Consider the following 19,934-nt stretch of genomic DNA (forward strand, 5'->3'; position numbering starts at 1 on the left):
TTCGCCTGTGTATTAAAATTTAGTGGGACAAGAAAAGATTCAGAACACCTTAATCTTTCATAACAGTACATTTGTTCCTTTTATGAAAGGTTGTGGTACCACAGAGTACCTGGAGTAGTGCACAGAAACATGCATTTACATCAATCCTATCATGTTATTTTTGGGCTTTAGCGTATAGTTTCCTAAAATGTTACAAGGAGGGTTAGAACTGTAAACATCATCAAGACTAACAAAAGCATTGTCGCAACTAGTTCCTTCAAGTGAAAACTGAGCAAGGGGATACACACTTACTGTTTTTTATCAAATTTGCAAAAAGCAGTGTTTTTTTTTTTTTCTTGCTAAACAGACTATGAACTCTCTTAAGCAACGCACCAGGAGAGGCTTTCTTGAGCTTCTCTACTTAGCTGATGAAAGCTACTCATGCAAACCAGAGGACTGATACCGGCTGAATGGAGAAAGTACATGAATGTTAGATATGACAGATCTAATGGGGGGAGGGTATATACACACATACAGACATACACAAATTTGAATTCTAACATTATAAATTAATTAAGATTTTTTTGTCAATTCATATTTGTATTAGGTGCCCCCAGCGACCAAAGCAGTGGCACATCCTCTCCCCTATGTGACAGTGGTTTGCATCTCAACTACCACCCCAACAACACGGTAAGAGCATTAATTTTTTTTTTTTGTTGGAATTAAATAGGAAATTAATTATACTGTAATACCTAAGTGGAAATACCTAATAAAGGACAGCAACATGAGAGGAGCTCTAGTTAACATTGGAGATAGAGAGTTCCATAGAGGGCGAAAGAAGTTGCCAGACATTATGGCTGGGAATTAAACTATGACAAATCATATCAGCTGAGATTGTGCCTTGATAGATATGATTACTATTTTTATCTGGGCAGTAGGGATTTTGCAGAAGTTTTTTTCTTCAAGATTATTTCCACAGCATAGGAATTAAAATTATAAAAATGAAAATTAACTATTTAAAGAAAGGCAGAAAGTTTTTTTCAGGATGGTTTTCTATATTAGGTGCATGGGTTTGCTGATTTTTAAGTTCAGAGTATTTTGCTTCTAGTAATTTACACTTCAAATCTTGCCAAAGAATGATGGCATTCTAGAACAAAGTCTCTCTAGGTCTAAATGCTACAGATGTCTGATCAGATTTTTATTAAAAGATGCCTTTGGAGTGCAATGAGGGGCTTTAAACAATTTTCTTAGCCAGGAAATACAAAAATTCCATCATTTTATGTAGTTCTTAAGGGGATTTTGCTGTGCATCTGTCTTTATGATAGGTGAAAACATATGTAATATCTGGTGTAAATAGGTAAAACATGTAGTTTTGACTAAACAATTTTCATTACATTTTAAATCCCATGCACAATTACCGGGTTTTGAGGTGATTTGTTAAAATAGACAGGTATGTAAATGTCTACAGGGCTGCAGGGAACGACTGAGTTATGGTTGTGTAGTGAATAATTTAGTGATCACCTTTATTCAGGGCACAGATATAAGGCTAGTAGCTCATGATGAGATGCATAGCAAATGTTCACTTTTATTCATAACTAGTCATTTAAAAAAGAAGACACAGTCTGTTTTCGCTAGGGTTTTAGAATACTGTTCCTCACACTTCATCTAAGCGTATTGATGTTGAGGTTTATACATATTTATTTTATTTGTGGGAAGTTCAGAATGTCTGAACTGATGATCTGGGGAAAGCGGAACACTGCCAAATGAAATATAAAGCCTCTGAAGTCTATCTCTCTCTTTCCAAATCTGCTGAGTACTTATAATGAAGCCCAAAACTGATAAGGACCTTTTAATTTTTTTTCAGGATACATTATCATGTTCTTCATGGCCAGCATCCCCAGGACTTAGGTGGGAAAAAAGGTGGTGTGATCTCCGATTAATTCCACTTCTTCATTCAAGATTTTCCCAGTACCTTCCAGGATCAGATTTGTGCAGGTAAAGTCGAGAAAGTTGAGACAACTTGACTTCTTGGTTGACATATAAAAGCTATAGGGACTTGCCTTGTTAGAGGAATGGCGTTATTAATTCTACCACAGCTGTCAGAGACATGATATATTGGAGCTTTCATAAAGGTCTATTTAGGTGCACTTTCACCCATATTCTGCTTTGACATCAACCAGAAGGAGGGGAGGAGACATGATCTTCCCACTTGCACCTAGTTGTCAGGCGCATTTCTCAGTTTGAGATTGCACACATAGATTGTCATATTTAATAACTGCTAATGCTCCTGTTCTGAAAAGCTTCTTTCTTAGCTGTTGTTTTCTAATACCTTTGGTTTTGCAATGCACTGAGCTCAATTTTTTCAGGCTCATTTTTTCTCATTGACCTCTGCAATGTGATTTTATTTTTAAAATTTCCTTCCTTCTGTTTGTCTTAAGTGTTTTGCCTGATAACTTCATTGGGTGAAATAATCCTGTTGTTTGGGAGCAGCAAGGGCTGGCTGCCCCATGGGGAAGGTGAGCCAAGAGCTGACAAGGCTGGACAAGGAAGTGTGCCATACAGACAAGGGCCCTGTCCCACTTCCCTCAGTGGAGAAGCAGAGCAAGCCTAGGGGTGGTCTTCAGATGAGTCCATCATGGCAAGGTAGGGCCCAGGTCAGGCTGGAAATTCAGCCTACATGTCAGGTCTGAATCAGTGGGATACATGACCAGGCACAGGCATCGGTGAAACCAAACTCAGGCAAGGACCAAAGGCAAAAACCTGAGCTGACAAGCAACTCCCAAGTGAGTAGGGCCCCCTACTCAAGCTGTTCCACAGCAGCCTGATCCCACATCTCACAGCTACGTCATAGCAGAATTAGCCTCAAGCATAGGCTGCTGCTCGCCCAGGAGGGGGAAGAGGGTGGACTCTGGGCCCTAACTCTTGTACCAGTGGAAATGCTAAATAATTATTCTTGATTTATGTTCTCATAAATTCAGATTACTGTCTTCTGTCTCTGAAATTTGAAGGATCACTGTTGTTATTTATTTCTAGGGAAACCCTTTCATAGATCTGAGTATCCTTCTTATTCTCTGTGTTTCTTTCATAATTCTAATATATTTTCTATATGACAAAGTGATCTGGAATGCAAGGAGGGTCTCTCCTGGTTTATATTAAGACATAATGCTGTTTTGCATATTTTTCTCTGTTCTTATCTAATACTTTGTAATAGCCTTTTGTAATACTTTGTAATAACCTTTTGACTGTTACTGAGCACTAAGGTGGTGTTTTTCAGAGAAATGTTTGTTGTAACTCTTGCATTTCTTTCATCAATGTTTATAGCTACAGTAGAGTCCTTTGTTACTAACATATAGCTAAGGTTTTTTTTCCCATATGTGTTACTTTACATTTGTTAACATCTAATCTCATTGCCATTTTGCCTCCCAGTCACTGGGAAAGCTGTGCAAAGCTGATAGTCAGGTTCACAAATATGGCATCACTCTGATGGATGCCAGGTGCCCACCAAGCTGCTTTATCACTCCCCAACTCAGCAGGACACAGGGGAAGAAGGGTGATTGAAAAAAACTCGGGTCAAGATAAAGGCAGTTGTATAAAGCGGAAGCTGCACACAGAAGCAAACAAAAGATTTATTATTTACTTCCCATCAACAGGTTATGTCCCGCCACTTCCAGGAAGTAGTGTTTCAGTGCACATAGTGGTTAAACTTGTTAAAAGTTTTAAGTACCTAGGTATTTTATGTATATATAAGAATGCAGTTGCAGCACAAAAAAATTCAATGAGTTACAGCATGTAAGTCATTAACTGGAGGACAGCTGTGTACAGTTATAGAGCATGTGTCTCTATTACTACTGCTTCTAACTAATCAGAAACATTAACTCCTAAAATAAGCACAAAGGACTTACTTGTGAAGCTGTGAAGCCTTACTAGCTGAAATAAACTCTGGCTTTCCCAAGTAGCCTTCATGTCTTCCAGCTTAGATGTGTGAGTCTGGGAAGAATAGTGTGTTATGCTATACCCTCGTGGCACATCAGGCACTAGCAGTTTAAAATTTCCTGTTCTTCCAGTCAAACACATGAAAAATTATCAAATTAATACAGAAAAACTTTGTTACTATTTCTGGAAAGACTGTTTCATGGAGGAGCCTTCCTGATATCTTTTCTCTGTTTCTATGCTTACCCTTCCATGTGTCTCTATGGGTCTTACAGTCAACTGTTATCATCTACCCCAGGGGGTGGGTTAATGAACCCCACCCCTGAAACTGGGGGAAGAGGACTATTCTTCAACCTCAGTTTGGGGTTTGCATAGCTTTAATTTTACCGTTTCTTATCACAGCATGCTTCCTTCTTATTCATTCTCACAAACATTTGGAAGTTGGACAAAACCTTCCCATAGCCTCAGTTGATTCTAAGGGCTGTTGTTTCTTAGAACTACCTAGATCTGACAGCATTTTCCTATTCACAGAGCTGAAATTAAAGTGGGTTGGGGAATAGTTGTTTTACCAGTAGATAATTCTGAAGCTTAAAACAGCCTGCAGCTTTTGACTAGTAATAGCAAAATCGTATTTACTTGACTTCATGATCCTTTTTCTCATTAATAACAGTGGCGAGCTTGGGGAGGTGTAAACCAAAGGCTACGACGGTGTGTTGGTTGAACTGAAAGGGAACAGGTTGTATTCACCATGGAAGCAGGAGGTTTTTTATTAAATTCTGTGAAAACCTTTAGCTCAATGTTTAACAGTGGTTGAAATAAAAATAATTAAGAGCATGAAGCATAAGTGGCCCAAAATTGTGACAGTCAAATCTGAGATCTGTTCTGCTGTACACTTCAGATAAGATACTAAATTGAATAGAACTACTGACATAGAAAACTAGAGCATACTCAACTGTCATAGTTCTAGGGTCTTAAAATTCAGTCTTCTGCATCAATAAAACATGAGCTTAAAGTGCGCATTATAGAACTTGTATTTTACAGAGAAAGATTTTAGGTAGTAATGATATCCCTGAGATTCGGATTTCCAGAAAATAAATTTGAAAGTATATTCCTACAAAACAAAATACCTAAATCATACTTAAACCTTGAATAACTACTCTGATAATTTTTCTTCTTGTGTCCTTCTGTGCTGTCTAACAGGAGGACGTAAGAGTACTTAAAGAAAAAAAAAAGTATAAATATAAGAGAGGGAGTAGGGTTTCCTTAAAAAAAGCATAAACCAAACATTTTAGGTTGCTATCAAGAAGTTAATAGGAGTGTTTTAAATTACTGGAATATTTTAAATTGTTAATCCATCTCAAAATGTGTTATGAGAGAAAGGTAGATAATTTTTAAAAGAGACTGCTATATAGAACAACATTAATGATAGGATATTGGAAATTAGAAAGCAACATGAAATGGAAGCTAATTCATTAAATTTTCTGTGGTTACTATTTACAAAGCTCTTTTCACTATAAAAAGCCGAATAACTTTACATTTCAGAGTTTGTCTGTACTTATTGATACTTGAGCAAGAACACTCTGGATGAATGTGTTGGGGTTTTTCTATGTGCATAGATCAAATACCTAGGGAACAGTAGGAATAGTCTGATGCCCTGAATGCATCAGATTCAATGTGTGTAGTGTGAGGGAAATTTGTTCATCAGGATTGAATCTGGAACAGGGTTTCTTTGCTCGTGCAAGTTAGCGTCACACATTAATAGATTACTTGGATTCCTACTTTGCTTTACAATAGACTGAGTAGAAAGAAGGGGAGTCCTGAAATTAACGGTGTTTTTCTTGAAAGAGATAGTCAACAAATTTGAGCATCATGCTATGTTCTTCATGTAAGGACTTAGAATTTTGTTCTTGAAGAATTTACCATTTATATTTATAGCCATTTAAAATAAGGATATAGCAAATAAATGCTAGCTATGTTATCTGAAGATGCTTTAACTAAACCTTTCTCAAAAACTTTATCTGACATAAGTACATGTCCATGTCAATTACATGACCACTGAGAACTACTTCTTTCAATGACACAATGACTTGTGTCATTGAAAGAAGTAGCTCTCAGTTTGTACCTTTGGGAATTTAACAAAAAGTCACTACGCATGTGAAAAGGCAACTAAACTGAAAAGTTAGCTGATGGATTTAGATAAACCACTGGTCTCTGCATGATCGTGTTAGGATATGCAAGTCTAATCCTCCTGTAAGAGCTAGTTCTCATGATGAAAATTTCAAAGCAATGGGGTGGGTCTAGTTCATTTTTAATGCTTCTCCTGACCAAAAGATAAGCCTGTACTTGACATGGATGCAGCAAAGATCTTTATGGTAGAGATAGCTATTAGCTGTACATTTTATACAACTAGAATATAATTTCAAAAGGCAGAAAAAAGCCACCAAACTTTGCTGAATGGATATCTGTCTTGACATTTCAGAAACTGTCATAAGTGTCACTCAGTTTTACCCTGAAGATAATGCTCACTTTGCTTGAGCTGTTTTTAAAGAATCCGAACTATGTACTTAATTTTAAACCATTAATTGATCATTAACAGGTAGGTTTGTAGCAGTGTGCCAGAGGTAGAACTTGGTATTTTCTGTACGTTTAGTATCTCTTACTCTGGGATATGGATTAATATTGAAGTTTTTTGGTTCTGAAGCCAGATACCTGTGAGCCTTCCAAAGGCTGTTAGCGAAGAAGCCTATTTACTAAAGAAATTAGGTCTGCTACTCCTTTAGCGTCTGAAAGTTTTCTCTCATTCTGTAATTGCTCAGCACTCAGCTGTGGAAAGTCAGTCTATAAGGCTTGACAGATTATTGCATACATGTCCAGATTGGTGCTGGGGTAGAAGCACCCAGGTGTCAACTGCTTTTGTCATTGAATGTCTCTTGGCATTTAAGTGTATTTTGGTAATGATCCTATATTCAGAAATACAATTGGAAAAGTCACTAATGCAACCTGATTAATTTTTAATTCTACAGCTTTTCTATCAGTAGTTTAGAGAAGGAACAAAATTCTATAACCAAGAGCAGCCAACAAGGGATGCCCAGAAAGTACCCTTACTGTATTTAAACAATGTATTAGAAAAATGAAACAAAAGTTGTTGAGAAAAAGGTACCGGTAATTCCTGAATTTTGCAAATGGTTGTCTAGAGTGTGTAATGCGTACTTTCCGTCTCTGTGGTCTGCAGTATTAGAGCACTGACTTTTTGGCATGTATCGGCTATTTCACTTGTTTGTCCTCTGAAGTCATGCAGTGTTGGTCAAGGTTCTGTGGAGCTAGTCCATGGATTTTTTTATAGCTTCATGGAACCTTAATATAGACTGAGTTGACCTTTTAGCATAATCATTTTAATATGTCAGTATTTATAAAACAGAAAAACCAGCGATTTATCAGTGTTCAGTGGCTGACCTTCGTTGTAATTGAAAGAAAAGCATTTCTACAAGCATTGTTAAGATGATATGCTAGAACAGATGAAATTTTCTTCTGACCTAATCTATTATGATATGTCTATAGGCAAAATGCATTCCAAGTAATTGCTGTGGATGGGGTTTGCAGTGGAATAATTCAATGTCTCTCTGCTGAAGACTGTATTGACTGGCTACAAGCAATAGCAAGTAATATTTCCAACCTCACAAAGCACAATGTAAGTATGGATCCAAGTAAGCCAGAAGGTTTCCCAATCATACTTGATCATAACTGTCATAAAAGCCTAATGGGTTCACACAGAGAATTATCTGCATATAAACAGTGCCTGAGGCTGTTTGAGAGAAGTCAACTCAAGTTTGTCATCAAATCAGACTTTGTGAGAAACCATTGAATGGGAAAATATTCTTCCCTAAAGTCATGTAGTTCACTTTATCACTATCAGAGTTATTCGCTTCTTAGCAATACCAGCTAGGATTAGAAACAAAGACCAGACACACAGGAGAAAGCCAGGTGTGATGGGTAAGCACATATAAAAAAAAATAAGATCTCTACTTTCTTGATAGTTTGAGAAAGCACATCTATATAAAGACTGGTATAATTAGATCTGAATTAGATATTAGGTCTGTTTAGGTATTGTTTAACACAAGGATAATTGCAAGGTGCTTCTGTGTTATAGACACAGATTCGTTATCAGCAAAGGTTAAAAGCATTTGTGATTCATGCACTGTGCTTTTATGATCTGATCTTGTTGGATAGGTGTCTCTTTTTATTGAAGCAAGAATAAATGCTACACAAAAGTTTTACCAAACTACTAGTAAGTTCAATTGAAAGGTCATTTGGAACTGCCTGGGATGTGTTTGTATTTAATAAATGACATGTAGTTTTTCCTACAGAAGTCTATATGATATCTTTCCTGATTTTCCGCAAAAAATACGGAACACAAGGGTAATTCCATTATTCTGAAATGAATTATAACAAGGAAGCACTAAAGAATTTAATTTGCATTCTCTCAGATTTTCTTAAATCTGCTTTAGACTCCCAAACCTGCCTCTGAATTTGCTTTTGTTTCAAATACAGGGAAAGCATTGAAGGAAGTTATAGTTCTTCGAGATTTATATTCAAGATGCAAATCTATGTTCCATCTGGCAACAATATGTAAAAGTCATTGTATTATAAAAACGTGACAGACATGAATTCATCCACCATCTGCAAGCTTCCATGCAGTACAAGCCAACTTTATGGCTATTTATTCATCCTTACAGTTCTGTTGCTGTAGAGAACCTTTCTTGTCTCAGTAAGCTTCCTGGCAATTGAGGGTGCTGTTTTTCTCTCTTTTCATCTTTATTTCAGACTATTAATGTTTTTTACTACCTAAAGCAGTGTATTTGTTTACTCACAATGATACATCGATGCGTCTGAATTTTACTTGAGAATGCTTTATGTAGCTCTGATGAGACTGTAATTATGGTTGCTTGGTGTAGTTTGAATTTTGATAATGCACTGTTGTTATATAATGTATTTTCAGTGGTTTAAAAATGAACAGAGTTTATAATTCTATATTAGTTTCAGTAAAATACAGAAACAATCTATCTGATTCTATGATAAGATGAAGATAGTAAATGATACAACTGTTATGCCAATCTTCATATTTGCTTTATCCGAAAGACATACTGTAAAGTACTCTGTGACAGTTAAGGCTTATGACAGTTATCCATTAATCTATTTTTAAAACTGCCCTAATTGTTCATAGCCCATATGAATTTATGGAGACCAGTGAGACTCTCTTTTCTGTAATATACTGTATTTTAAATTGTCAGTTGCCAGAAAGAATTAGTTATTTGACAGCATATGTGATAAGTGAGTGTAAGAAACATTAGGCACACAGAGCGGAAAAACCCAAACTGTTGCTCAGAACAATGATTAGATGTGATTAGAGGTCCCCATATTTTCTTTCTTTACAAGATGGTTATTGACATATACATACTGTTGATGTTAGTGTTTTTTCCTTTAAGAGAGGCATTTACTGACAGTATCCCTTGCTGTGGCATCCAGTACCAAAGAAACAAAGAGAGCATAGGACTTTATTTGAAATTTTGAGCAACTTGGCTGATTTTTAGTTTCAATTAACTTCTTATTTCTGTCTAGAGGTTATGAAAAGCAATTTGTTTAATTTAAACACCATTTAGCTGATGGAAATGTTAACTTTCATGCTCTTTCTCACATCTTTCTTTTGAAAAAGAAGGAAGCAGTTGAAAACAAGACTATAAAAACTAAATTGCTTCTGAAAGCATTTCCTTTACCAGTGTATCAAGTTAGGGCTGTGTAGATTTGGGTGGAATTTATCTTGCCTAGCTTTAGATGCCTTAAAGCAGAATGTCCAAAGAGTGATCCGTATGATTTACTTTCGACATCTCTATTATGATGAGATTAATTCCCTGAGGACATTGCTTTCTTTCCTTTGACTGGTAAGGGACCCTAGGGTGGTGAGTTCAGACTCAGCACCTAAAGATGTGTATATCACACTTCTGTCACACCTGCCTTTGAGGGGCCAGAGAGAGTTTCTCCAAATAAATCTGCCAAATAGATGTCTGGATAATTTGAAAAAAAACATGCTAGTTTCAACCAGAAAATCTGATTTATTTTACTTTTTCACACACAAGCTGGCTGAAAAAATGATCTGATGGTTCAAGACCCACAAGTGTGTGGGGGAATAACATAGCTTTCTGTCCCTGTGGTCCTGTATCTATCTTACAGTTCTGAGTCCCTGGTTCCAAAATTTCATGTTTGAGTCTACAGTTCAATTAATTTTTTATTAAGTATAATATCAAAATCTCTTCTGTCATGATCTAATATGTCTCAAAAGGCTGTGTGACTCACTCTCAGAATCATCAGCATAGCCAGTATCTAGCAGAGAGCAAGGAGATAACAAAAATGAAGGAGTAGAAGCAAAACCAAAATCTTGACATCATTATCTTTCTTTCATAGGCAGTGTTGCTAACTGAATATACATGATGAAAGCTGGAATATGGTGCCTGCAAGCAAACACCTTTTGCCTGCAGTGGTTAAACTATCAATCATTGTACACTGTGAGAAAAAGACTTGTATTATGATGCAACAAAATAGTTACAATTTTAATGCAGAGATATATGAAATTACCTCCTGACTATTAAATAAGAGATTAACTAAAAATATGAATATGCTAACCGAATTAGTGACTTCAAAGTTTCATCAAATACAGACTCCAGGTATGCACTCTTTTTCTCCATATTCAGTAAATTTAAACTAGTGTCCTCTAGCATTTCTAGAATACTGAGAGTAATACCGCTAATTTGCTTTTCTTTAGCACTCCAGAAACCATGGAGAACTTATATATGAGATGAAATGCACCCCTTTATAATTACAAAACATGAATTGACTTGGTATGTAACCAAAATGTATACTGTAGAAATGCATTGTTGAAAGTGACTTAATATCACACTTTAATTCATGATGTGATGAATCCATCATGTGCTGAATTTTGGGTAACTGTAAACGGATTCTGTAAGTCAGTAGTAAAGGAAGAGAAAAAAAGTACAAAACAGGAGAAAAAAACCCTACAAGTGTAATAATATGATCTGTTCCACTTGTGGGAAGAATAAAATATCACAGGACTACTGCAGTGTTTAGTAAGTTACTGAAATAAATTAGTTGTACATGTCTCATTTTTTCTGGTAGATGCTTCCACCAGTAAGAACATGCTGTGGAATGTTTTATTACATGAATAAATCAATGTCACTTACGTGAACAGATTTCACATTTTAATTTTTTTAGCTGAAATACCATGGCAAACCACCAGGGTGCTCTGATCTTAGTCATTTTGGAGTTTTGAGGGATTTTGTGCTCTTAGATGCCCTGCAAATTGTGTATTACAATAATATTTAATTTTTTGTTGGTTACTGAGCATGTTTGGATCAAATCCCAAAAGGTCAATGTTATTATCAAACCTCATACAGTGGTATATTCTGTAGTAGTGCAAAGGACAAATAGTGGCTATAATTCAGAAGTTGAAAGCCTTGTAAAATGAAGGCCAAAACAACAGAGGATTATAGGAAGTCTTCCAAATTTTACTAATAGAATAGTTTTTACAGATGCCATTTATTTTTTTCCAAGACAGAACTACTCAGATAAATTGGGTGTTGTCAAATAAATTTATGTTCAAGTGGTTTTTAGGCTGTGTTAGGCATACAGGTGTTTACAGAATCCTGACATTTCAGGTTTTTGTTCTGAAACCCATTCTCAGCTTTGTAAAAGGAAGTCTACAGAGGTAGTCATTCCAGTGCTGATATTTAGCTTTCCGAAGGAAAATTTGAAACTCAGAGCTCAATACACTTGTAACATCCTGCACCCCCACCCCCTTTTTTTTTTTTTTTTTTTTTTTTTATTCTGTAGTTCTCTTAAGGCACATAGCTCTAAATGAATAAATGTAGTGAATGCAGTATCAAAATTTCAAAACTAAAATCCTATTTTTCCTCCCTTTTTTAACACGGGATATTACCAGACTGACATTTTTGAACACATCTGTTTCTATGTCACTCGTGTCAAGTATTACATGTGGCCTTGTCTCATATTTACTTACATTTTGGGCAGTTTGATGCACGTATTATTTTACTAGTTGCCTGTATCTTCTTGACTGAGGAACTGTCAGGTGTTTTATATCCTCTTGGGTATACTGATTTAGCTGTAAAGAAAAAGTTAGGTTTTGCCAAACTGTGTAGTTGTTGCTTCAGTATGTTTCATCTGCACTATTATAATGTATCTGAGTTTAAAGAATAATGTCTATCATGTGACAGGTCAGGAAAAAAGCACAAGAAAAGACTATTTATTTGAGAAATATTGCTTCTAGAATAGCTACATTATCTGGGAAATTTGTAGCGAGAAACTTCTGTCTTCCTAGTTGGAGCTGTTGTTATGACACATTATGATGATAGTACTCAGCAAGACATGCAGCCTTGCAGTCTTGATTTGGAATATACGTTGTAAACTTCAATTAGTCATGATAGCTTTTCAAATTAAACAAAACTGACTTTCTGTAGCAAACTTCTCCCCACCATTAAATCTTTTAATGCTGCCTGTAAAAATATCTTTCCAGGTTTGCTGTATGTAGTATCACAAGTCTTGCAGTGGTCAGTAATATCCAAGAAAATTATTACCATCTTTATTATGATAAATTACCACTATATAGCACTAAAATACAATTTAAGAGAAACAATGTCCTTAAGAGAGAATGAAATCAAAAGCCCTTTGTAATATTCTTCAAACAGAAGAATCACAATTTGCCTGTTAAATGTAAGCCTTAAAAATGAAAGCCATGTTATTGCAGAGAAAGTATTTTTGTAGTTTTATATACGATGCTGTCATACACTAAAGAATACCTCAACTTTATGTGATTCATCCAATTTTGTATGTAGTCAAATTAAATTGTAGCCTTGTACTGGCATTTAAGTAAAGACGAAACATCAGAATAGTCAATATGTACTTTAATTTGTGTAGGATTTATATTAAGCTCTAAGACTTTCTTTCTTCCTTCATTCCATTATTATTGAAGGTTTAAGTTGACACACTATAATAAAGACTATAATCTGTTTAGTTACTAGACACTTTGCAGGGATGCCATACTTGCTCTTAACATCCCACCACTGTAAAAGGTAGCAAGGAGCCTGTAATTAAGAAAAAAAAATAATCTCTTAATGGATTTAAAGTGGCAAAGAAGTGATGACGAGAATAAGGGAAGTAGGAGCAGTCTGACTGGGAACACAGGTAAGCCACTCTGGTTTTTGCAGAGAGTAACACAAAGAAAAAGAAAGTACTTATAAATTGCCCTTTCCTGCCAAAATGCCAAGCTGCCCTTTCAGTAGCAGCTGGAGATTTCCAGCTACTTTAACCTAGGGTTTTTTTGTGCAGTAAACTGTTCAATATTCTACAGTCAGTTTACTTTAAATGAGAGCATGTTGAAAGTGGCTGTTGAATAACAAACTGTTGTTGATAAAATAGCAACTGGGAACTGGGAGGCTAGACAATCACCTCTCTTTTTGTCTTCCTCCTCTTTGCTGTCTTAAAAATCCCAAAACCAAACAGGAATATTATTTGTATTTTAAAGCAAGGGTGTATTGTTTTCACATCCCTTTCCTCTTACACACTTTTACGATATATTTTTAAAAGGTGGTTACATCAGAAGTTCTGCCTTTCTTCCACAACCAATTAGAAAAAAAAAAAAGGAATAAAAGAAGTTGAAATGCACTCAAAAAGCAATAGAACACCTCAGGGTATACATTATTAATAGGCTAATGTGTTGAAAGTACTTTCTCCATTTGATAGTCTTGCTTCATAAAGTGCTGTAGATATCCAGCACATTCAGATAATGCACAGTTTATATTCACCTGAGGAAGAGAATGGACTCAGAGGGGAGACAGATGGGTGGTGGAGAAGACAGGAATTTCAGTCATTCCAGGACAATTTTAAGAGGTTGGGGCAAACAAGCCCAGTTGATGGGAAAATAGGCAAAACAACAAATGACCACTAGGCAGAATGTGCTGCAGAGGAAATGAGCCCCAAATACTCTGAACTTGCTATTTCTATGCTAAGAAAAGGTCTTATGAAACAGTGACAAGTTTCCTATCTCCTAATAATACCTCACATTCTTAAGTGAAAATTCTGAGAAGTCTGAAATTACAGATGTGCCCGTGTAGGCATCAACATGATTGCAGCATTGGTTTGTTTGTTTTCAACACTTTGTTTATTCCAGAAAATGAGATAATTACATCTCATCAAAGGCTGTCGTTGAGGTCCTGAAGTCAAACTTAAGAACTAAGAATGAAGCACCTTGTCTCATTCTCATTTCTCAATGCGTGGTATTTATGACTTGCCACTCTGAAGAATTATTCATTTCCTTTGTTTATTTTTACCTTTTTGAACTGCTTACCATTATGCTATGAGAGATGTCTGTTTGGGGTTTTAGAGGTTGTTTAGGGGGCGGGTTGAGGGGGGACTTGGTTGTTTTTTTGGTTTTTTTTTATTGTTTCAAAATTTTTTGAGCAATTCCACAGGAATTGCAGTACAGTAAAATGAAAGGAATTTTTTTTTTACTGCATTTGTAAAATCACTTGAGACAACTTTGGCCTTAAATAACCCTAACTGGCTTAGAAAGTATCTTAAAGCACAGCTGTCATTGACTTATTTGCAATTACCTGATTTTTCCACCCTTTCTGATTTTGTATGTAGCTGCCTTAAACATAAGGGGGGGTTTGCTTTTCTGTATTTCTCCTGATTCTTCAGTACGGATAACTTTGAACTCTGCCAGTTCAAAGATGCAGTGTTCTTCATGGAATTCTGAATTTAATCAGGGTTATTTCACCTTTGGGAAAGAACAGTGTGAAATCACAGAATTAAACCCTATCATTAAGTCTAAAGGAAAAAAATAGAAGTAAACTGCTTTACAGTTACGTATGTGTCTGTATATATGTACATATACATACAAATATGCACACACAGAATAAGATTTAGTAGGTATTAAGTGTTAAGAAGTATATTAAATCTGTAAAATGTATAAAGCAATTTTTTTGTTGCTTCATTTCTGTCTGAAATCAAACCTGCAATCTTATGCTCTATAGAATAATGTCTCAGAAGGTATTAATCACATAGATTTGATTGATATTAAAATTACTACACATTTTTATACTTGATGCAGGTAATCAATTCTTTATTCTCCAATTTTGCTTTTTTTATGAGACAATTATCATTTATGCCTGGGTAGTCTGTCAAGAGAGCGCTTTATAACTAAGGTGTACATACTGGGTTCCTAAATTCTATTTGATATGAGATCCCCTGTGATAGGAAAAGTAGTCACTAACTTTTAGATATGGAGAATGAGGAAATACAAAATAATACTGGGGAGGAGGCAACCAGGTAGTTATAGAAAGCCTCTTCATCTCGTCTGTAACTACTGAATGTTTCACTACCATAAAATACAATATAAAATGCAGCTAAGGAAGGAATTGATGCTGGTTAATCCTTAAACTGACTTTTAGCTCTATTAGAACAAAGATCATGTAAGATCAATGAAGATACACAATTTAGCTCTTTTAACATGATAAATTCCAGTTTTATTCATGAGGTTACTTTTCAAATATCATAAAAAAACCCTTACTTCCATTTCAAATTACTGATTTGAAAATTATTCCATTGTTCTTCAAGTGTGATACATAAAAAAATCAGTAAAAAGTATTTTTGTACCCCACTGTGTCAGTAATACAATGACCATTTGAATAACAGGATAAAGTGGGGCTTTTTCATTACAACAAATTATACAGAAGTAGATTTGAATATGTGCAACTAATCTATATGGAGGTGATTTATTTGCGGGTTTCATAGGTTTCCAGTTTACACAGACAAGGGGTCTTAATAAAAAATCAGGATAAAAATGTCCAGTTTCTGAACTATTTATAAGTCTGTTGGTTAATGATCAGCCAAAATTCCAGCAGTTTTCTCCAGGGAAGAATATGTTACCTGCCTTGCAGAAAATACTGTTTTCATTGTGTTTATTTCCTAAGGTAATTTTATAAGGTAATAAAAAGGATGAAAAACTTTCTATCGAATCTCAATATGTTGCAGCTTCTCACATAATTCCTCCAATTTAACATTGTCAAATGGGTTCTAGCAGTTCTTCACTGGTATCTGATTGCCAAGCAACTAAACGTATCTTTATGTAACTACATTTTTTGTAAAAAATGTAGGAATTTAATCTAATTTATCTAAATTAAGTAACCTCATAGAAATGTTAGGTACTTGTCCCTGAAGAGGCAAGATCCTGTCACCCAAACACCCCAGAAAGTCAAGGGATAGAAAAAATGTCTTTAAGACTTGAAGAAAGTGAACCAGTCTTCATATCTTAGGGACTTACTTCTATCCCATTAACTATATAAAGAATGCAGATATCTCCAGAGGGTAATTCAGTCTGCTTGAATTAAGTACCTACCTCTCCCACTTCTAATATGAAATGGCAAGAGGGTACTTTAGCATAATAGCCTACAGGTTGAAAGAGTTACCCTGACATGAGAGACAGGAGCTTTCCACGCTACTTTGTAGGCGTGGTACCATCTGTCTCACCCCTGGCCAAAGGATGTCCAGAGACAGAGAACGGCTGAGGCTCTGCTCAGAGTCCAGAGACTGTTCTCTTTGCTATTCCTTGAGCCACATGTAGAATTCACACCAGTACTGTTTAACAGGAGGTAGGGCTCTCATCCAGGCTATCCAGTAGGATTCATCTATTTGACGTATTGGTTAAGTGCAGCAGATACGTGCTTATCTCCTGCAGCCTGAGTATGTCCCATAGCATCAGTGGGTACTCTGGTGTTAGCTATCATGACCAAATTGGACACAAACACTTCACTCCTTATACTACATGTTCTTATTTTTGCAGATCTTTTTACCCAACTCAGTTCACAAATCCCATAAAGTACCAATCCCCCAAACAGTTTTTTTAGCACAATGGAAAGGTGGAGAACATAGGGGTGTATGTATAGGCAGGAAGAGTCCACACATCTGCAGTCGTTTGCCATGATAGAGAAAGATCAGCAGAAAACAAGCACCATGTAGATATCTTCAACTGAGCAACTAGGGATTTTCTATACTTATGAATGTTGTAGTCAGATAAGTCTTCTTTACCCTTTTCCCTTCTTTTGTCTAAGATCTTCCTTTGCAATCCACAAAAGTTTCAAAAGCTAACAAGAATGTCTCTCAGATTTTGAGATCAAATTAAAATCCATTCTTTTGAGGTGCTCTCACTTCACAGAAGATGTTCCCCACCACTTTGGAGTGCTGAAGCTTCTTAATTTGTGCTATTATTACTGCAAAACTATCCCACATTGCTTTGGGGAAGTCAGGTTGATGCAAAATGTTCTGTTTTTTCTTGATGAGCAATGGACCTGGTCCTTGTAAATGTGTGTAAATGAACATATTGTTTTCCTTTTCCTATTTGCCTTCCCATTCATTGTGACTGCTGCTGTACCTTCCCAGATGCAGATGTACCTGGGGAAAATAATAGCCTTATTATTCTATAGAGTAAATGCAAGTTTTACTGGGCATTTCTAGATATGCTTAATATTCCTTCACTGGAATACCAGTCTATAGCTGCTATGTAGATTTGGAAGAAATCCTAGCATCTATTGTGTTGCTTTACCATTCTATTCAAAAAGAAGAAAAGATTCCTTTCCTCATACATGCATTATGGGAAAGATAAGCTGAGGATTCTCATTCATGGAGGAGGAGGGAGGTAATTAAAACATTATGGAAGCAAAATGATCTAATACTCTAAACCTTCTTAGAAGGGACAATAAATGAGAAGTTTAATCCTCCAAACTTTCAGTAAGGCTTATTTTGTTGGAAAATATCCATGGTATTGTGACTACCATTTTAATCATGACCATTCATGAAGAAAGGTACTTCCAAAGAGAAGAAAGGAATTGACATTCAGGCATGTGTTTTACTGTTTCATAAATCTTGCCATACTAATGTTATTAGTCACTTCCATGAAGTATTCTGAGTTTTCACAAACTTTCTTTCTCTTTGTGTTTTCCTGAGATACTCCAGATGTCTGCAAAATAACACTTGAAGTTTATTATTTTAAGAGGAGTCATGGAAATGCAAATGTTAATATTAAGCAAATCTTGAAGGACACAAGCTTTATAATCATTAACTATTATACAAGTAAGCAATTACTACATAGATGTTTGGGCTTTCAGCAGTGAGCAGCGTAATTCAACTCTACATGATTTTATATGATCCACTTTTTAGAGGGTATATTATTTTTACCACTTTTTTTTTGCGAGGCAGAAAAATGCTGTCCACTCATAAACTTATATTTTAATAATGTGTGCATTCTATTTAAATATTTGCCTCATTTTGTAATGGTAGAAATATTAATTTTAAAGAGGTGGGGTTTTTTTTATTTTACATCATGAATAAGGTGTTTCACAAGAATAAATATGTCCTCAGGCTGACACAATCCATGGAGTTGTGGAGCTAACCATTCTTTTTTCAGCTTCTCTTTAAATAATTGAGAAATCATAGTCTGTATGCATGTTTAACATCAGAATTATTTTCTTTTCCACTAGTTTAGCATAAATGGATCTTGATATTGCTAGATAAACATAATCTACAAAATTTAAATACTATAGCAAACAAAATTCTGAAAGGCTCTTGACAAGCTGTTTCAAACAGATTATTTTTAAAGTTCTTTGTCTAATGAGATAGCCAGTATACCTCTCCTGACTATTTAGCAAAGTATTCATGCACCTTAATTAAGCTAGCTACTCCTGCTGAAGTGATATGGAGATTAGCACAGTCATTTACCAAGCAGTAACCATAAATAGCATTTTCATCTCAGAATGTAATGAGCAGGTCAAGAAAACATAGTATGCAATATGAATGAAAACAAAGTAGTTTCTTAGGTTTGGATGGCAGCTAGAACTCTCTGGGGCTTGCAGATGGTTCTACCAGTAAATTAAGTTGCCATTTACATAGCTGGATACACTGCAGGCCAAATCTAGTTGACCGTAATTATAGTTGTCTGACCTCTATTTAGCCTTCTGATACAAACCTCTCTTCCCATTACCTTTGTAAGTTCTTAGAACAAATCACAACAAATCACAGGTTATGCATTTGTTTTTTCCTTTGTTTTTTAGGGTGTTTTTAAACCCTGAAGACAGACTTACAGAAACTTCCCACTTGCTCCTGGTTATACCATTCAGTCTTTACAATGGAGTGATTTAGAAGGCAGTTTTCATCTTGACCAGGTTGTCAGCAAATAATAAATAAACTCACTGCATTAATAGCCTATGTAGCTTCAATTGTCAGGTTTTTATCTGATCAGAACTACAACTCTGAGGCATGTTGGGTTGGGGGTGGAGTTGTGTTGGATTTGAATAGACATGGATTTGAAGAAACCTTTAGCTCCAAAAACATTAGCCTTTCATCTTAAAAAAAAAAAAAAGAATAAATCTTACATTGTTTGCATGTTGGTATTTTTTGTCCTGAGCATTAGAAGACAAGAAAAGTTATTACTAATCATGGGATTATTTTCAACTCTTTTTATCACTGTCATCAGCTTCTTAGCAGTTCTCTATATTTGTCTTTGTTCTGTTTACTAGTCTACTGGAAAAAAAAAAAGTTCCAAGAAAGGCCTTGGCTAAATGATGAACTCTTAATTAACCTAAATCAGAGGAAAGAAATAGCAGAATAGAATTCAATATCAAGGTTTGGCTCAGGAAGTATCACATGAGCATGTAGAACCATAAAGATGGTAGGACTAGAGATTTCCTCAGTAATAATGAAAAGGAATGGGTTTGACATACACCAGTGATAATAGGGAGGCCAAGAAAAGGGTTGGTTTACTGCATATTGAAGAGAAAATTATTGGTAGACAGTGTCAAGAAGGTGAAAGTATTGAGTGTTCTTTTGGATCAGAATTTATTTAAAAGGTGAGTTGTAAACAGATGATTGTCACCATTTATGTGACAGTC

At 35.6% G+C, this 19,934-nt stretch overlaps 1 protein-coding gene across 8 annotated transcripts in view; it reads left to right on the forward strand.

Moving 5' to 3' along the window:
* SNTG1 (syntrophin gamma 1) overlaps positions 1–19,934 on the forward strand; it is a 331,430-nt gene that overhangs the window by 223,911 nt on the left and 87,585 nt on the right. For all 8 annotated transcript variants that reach the window (XR_010610185.1, XM_065668239.1, XM_065668243.1 and 5 more), the window contains exons 9-11: positions 587–669; positions 1,844–1,974; positions 7,468–7,597. Coding sequence is in view for 7 of the 8 variants with exons in the window: in XM_065668239.1 (XP_065524311.1) it covers positions 587–669; positions 1,844–1,974; positions 7,468–7,597 (344 nt within the window). In the remaining variant the exon portion in view is untranslated. The remainder of the gene's footprint in view (positions 1–586; positions 670–1,843; positions 1,975–7,467; positions 7,598–19,934) is intronic.

Source organism: Lathamus discolor, chromosome 2, assembly GCF_037157495.1.
Source record: "Lathamus discolor isolate bLatDis1 chromosome 2, bLatDis1.hap1, whole genome shotgun sequence".
NCBI classification, from domain to species: domain Eukaryota; kingdom Metazoa; phylum Chordata; class Aves; order Psittaciformes; family Psittacidae; genus Lathamus; species Lathamus discolor.